Raw genomic sequence first — 4,228 nt, forward strand, 5'->3', positions numbered from 1 at the left:
ACCGTGCGGGACTCGCCGTCCACGGGCACCACCTGGGGCTGCCCTTGGGCGTCCTTGTACTGCACCGTGAAGGAGTCAAAGGTGCCCTCGGGGACTGTCCATTGGAGCTGGATGGAGGTTGGGGTGACGTGGGAGGCCGTGAGGTCACCGAGACTGGGCCTGGATGGAGGTTCCTCCTCCTCCTCCTCCTCTTGTGAGGCTGGGACTGCAATGGAGAGGTAACAGTGCAGGGCACTTTGAGGACAGAGTGACCCACCCATCCAGCATCTCTCTGTCAATGGAGATGGTCCCACCATTCATCCTCCGATTCCTTCTGTTTGTCCATCCATCCACCCATCCATCATCCATCCTTCTCCCCATCCCTGCATGCTCCCATCCCTGTAACCTACAAAATTCCGTATTCAAGAGGCCTCCCCATTTCCCAGCAGAGTCAAATGGATGAAGATGGGTAACGGCCACACTCCTCCCCTACTCTAATTCCAATGGGGGCAGGGGCAATGCTGTCAGCCACCCTCACCTGTGACGGCATCAGTGGAGATGGGACCCAGACGCTTCCTCTTCCACACCCCGTACAGGTTGAACTTGTAGCGTCGGGAGGGCACCAGGTCGGCCACCGTCACCGTGCGGGACTCGCCGTCCACGGGCACCACCTGGGGCTGCCCTTGGGCGTCCTTGTACTGCACCGTGAAGGAGTCAAAGGAGCCCTCGGGGATCGTCCATTGGAGCTGGATGGAGTTGGGGGTGATGTGGGAGGCTGTGAGGTCGCCCAGTTGGGGCTGGGATGGAGGTTCCTCCTCCTCCTCTGGTGGAGATGGGGCTGCAGTGAAGAGGGGACAGTGCAGGACATGTTGGGGACAGAGAGACACCCACCCATATTGCATCTCTCCATCAATTCATCCATGTAACTAAGTCATCCATCACCAGGACATCCAACCAGGCTCACACTCAACCATCCATCCATCCATCCATCCATCCGTCCATCCATCCGTCCATCCGTCCATCCGCCCATTCATCCATTCTCATCACTCAGGACCATTTACCTGGCCAAGTTCCTGCCCTGATGCAAACCCAGCTCCCAGAAGGGACCAAGTCAGTGCCCTCAGCCACTCTCACCTGTGACAGCGTCAGTGGAGATGGGACCCAGGCGCTTCCGTCCCCACAYCCCGTACAGGTTGAACTTGTAGCGTCGGGAGGGCACCAGGTTGGGCACGGTCACCGTGCGGGACTCGCCGTCCACGGGCACCACCTGGGGNCCGTACAGGTTGAACTTGTAGCGTCGGGAGGGCACCAGGTCGGGCACGGTCACCGTGCGGGACTCGCCGTCCACGGGCACCACCTGGGGCTGCCCTTGGGCGTCCTTGTACTGCACCGTGAAGGAGTCAAAGGTGCCCTCGGGGACCGTCCAGTCAAGTTGGATGGAGTTGGGGGTGACGTGGGAGGCTGTGAGGTCACCCAGTTGAGGCCGGAATGGAGGTTCCTCCCGTGGTGGTGACGGGGCTGCAATGGACAGATTCTTTTGGCTGTGGACATCAAGTATCCTATCCATCCACCTGTCCATCTAGGCAGTATTCCTTGTACCCCACCACCCATCTTCCCAAGCAAATCTTCTATCCATCCAGGCACAGATACAGGAATCCCGCTTCCAACCATCCACACCCCCTTCTCTCCAGCCAATAATTCATCCCACCTTCCATTCTTCCACCCATCTGTCCATCTTCCCATCCCGATGTCTTTTCAACCAACCATCCATCCAACCATCCATCCGCTTCTCCTTCCGTCTCCCATCTTGTCCAGTACTTTTCCATCCGTGCAACCTCTCATGTTGCACCTCATCCTTTCCTCCCTCTGACCTTGCACCAATGCCCACCACCGATTCAATGATCCAATATTCCTATCTGCCAGGAAGCCCAAGGGAATGAAGATAAGTCCCGCTCCACATCGAAAACAGGGACCAGTGAGACCTGGGACACTGTCTGCAACTGTCCCCACCTGTGACAGCTTCGGTAGAGATGAGTCCGAGACGTTTCCGTCCCCACACCCCGTACAGGTTGAACTTGTAGCGTCGGGAGGGCACCAGGTCGGGCACGGTCACCGTGCGGGACTCGCCATCGACGGCCATGGCTTGAGGTTGGCCTTGGGCGTCCTTGTACTGCACCGCGAAGGAGTCGAAGGAGCCCTCGAGGACGGTCCAGTCGAGCTGCACGGAGGTCGGGGTGACGCGGGAGGCCGTGAGGTCCCCCAAGCGGGGGCGGGATGGAGGCTCCTCCTCTACTGGTGGTGCTGGGGCTGCAATGGAGAGGACAAAATGGTGGGAATGTTGGGCCCCGTCCTGACCCGCTCCAACACCACGGATGGGACGAGGATGATGACCATGGTTGCTCTCACCTGTGACGGCATCAGTGGGGATGGGACCCAGACGCTTCCGTCCCCACACCCCGTACAGGTTGAACTTGTAGCGTCGGGAGGGCACCAGGTCGGGCACGGTCACCGTGCGGGACTCGCCGTCCACGGGCACCACCTGGGGCTGCCCTTGAGCATCCTTGTACTGCACCGTGAAGGAGTCAAAGGTGCCCTCGGGCACCGTCCATTGGAGCTGGACGGAGGTTGGAGTGACGTGGGAGGCTGTGAGCTCGCCCAGGTGGGGCTGGGATGGAGGTTCCTGCTGTGATGGAGCAGGGCCTGCAACTGAGAGGACACAGTGCAGGGCTTAGACCTCTGCCCCCCTCTCCAGCCATCCCTTCCCTCAAGGATCTTCCCCCTTCTCCAACGTTTCATGCTCCCTCTTCTATCTCTAACAGAGAGAGGACAGGGCAGGCATCTAAACCCTCTCATCCATCCATCCATCCATCCATCCATCCATCCATCCATCCAGTCATGCATCCACCCGCCTGCCCGCCCATCCATCCATCCATCCATCCATCCCTCCCTCCCTCCCTCCCTCCCTCCCTCGCTATCCCCGTCCACCTCTCTCTAGCACTTCCTATGATCCCTCTTTCCACGCCCAACGTCTCCATCCACCCACCCACCCACCAAGAAGGTCCCCCCTTGGTTGGGCCACCTCAGACTACCTGCTTCGGCCACGATGCCATGGGGCTCTGCCCCCTCCGTCACCTCCATCTCATACTGGGGACCCTCATCTGGAGGAAGCTCCCTGGCATCATCCGACCCTACAAGCGGAGGAGAAGGTCACGGTGGGGAGGGGAGCATGTCCCGGACAAGGCGACGTCCCCTTCCCCGTCACCGGCACCCACCTGTGGTCACCTGAGTGGAGTAGGACTTGGAAGCCTGTCCTTGCACCACACCATGGACCTCCACGTGATAGGTGGCCCCGGGGACCAACTCGGGGACGCGGGCGAGTGCCACGTCCCCCGGCACCCTCAGCTCCCCCTCGGCGCCCTCAGGCCCCCCCACCAGCCGGTAGCGGATCACCACGGTGTCCGCGTGGCCGCGCAGCCCGTCCAAGGACACCAGGAGCTCGCCGGTGGCCCCCGGCGTCACGCGGGGCTTCACATGGGACGGGGACCCCGGGGGGCCGTGGTGGAGGCGATGCAGGACGCGCTCGCGCAGCTCGGCGGGGCTGCGGCGCAGCAGGTAGGTGACGATGGCCCGGGCCACCATGGGCACCGTCTGGTTGCCCCGCAGCGGGAACGCCGTGGCCCGCAGGTAGCTCTCCAGGCGCTGCTGCAAGGTGCCGTTGTAGGGCGCCAGCTTGGCGCCCAGGTCCTGCAGCACCGTCTGCAGCGGCGGCGGCGCCGGCGACACCCGCGGGGCCGGGGGACCCGGTGGGGACACCCTGCGGGCGGGCGGGGGCTGCGCGGCCACTGTGAGAGCAAACGGGGCCGGCGTCACCGCGAGGGATGCCGGGCGCCGGGGAGACGGACACGGGGACGGACGGAGCCACTGGGGACACTCGAAGCTGCAGGGGACACAGGGATGCACCGGTGGGGACACACAGAGCCGTGGGGACGGAGGGACGTGTGGGGACACATCAGGGACATGTGGAGCCATGGGGACACATGGATGGGCCAAGGGGACACACGGAGCCGTGGGGATGGATGGACGTGTGGGGACACATCAGGGACACCTGGAGCCACACGGTTGGGCTGGTCCAAGGGGACACACGGAGCCGTGGAGACAGAGGGACACATGGGGACACATTGGGGACACACAGTTGGCCCAGTCCAAGGGGACACACGGAGCCATGGGGACACTTGGAGCTACAGGGCGC

General features: G+C 62.6%; 1 protein-coding gene across 1 annotated transcript in view; it reads right to left on the reverse strand.

Moving 5' to 3' along the window:
- Positions 1-4,228, reverse strand: part of LOC112954971 (tenascin-X-like) — a 35,945-nt gene that overhangs the window by 21,394 nt on the left and 10,323 nt on the right. Inside the window, 9 exon segments of the mRNA XM_026048254.1 lie at positions 3-205; positions 512-802; positions 1,105-1,246; positions 1,337-1,497; positions 1,990-2,280; positions 2,386-2,679; positions 3,069-3,167; positions 3,252-3,735; positions 3,884-3,916. Coding sequence (XP_025904039.1) covers positions 3-205; positions 512-802; positions 1,105-1,246; positions 1,337-1,497; positions 1,990-2,280; positions 2,386-2,679; positions 3,069-3,167; positions 3,252-3,735; positions 3,884-3,916 — 1,998 coding nt within the window.

Source organism: Nothoprocta perdicaria, unplaced genomic scaffold, assembly GCF_003342845.1.
Source record: "Nothoprocta perdicaria isolate Ctin4 unplaced genomic scaffold, notPer1 scaffold_524, whole genome shotgun sequence".
Classification (NCBI taxonomy): domain Eukaryota; kingdom Metazoa; phylum Chordata; class Aves; order Tinamiformes; family Tinamidae; genus Nothoprocta; species Nothoprocta perdicaria.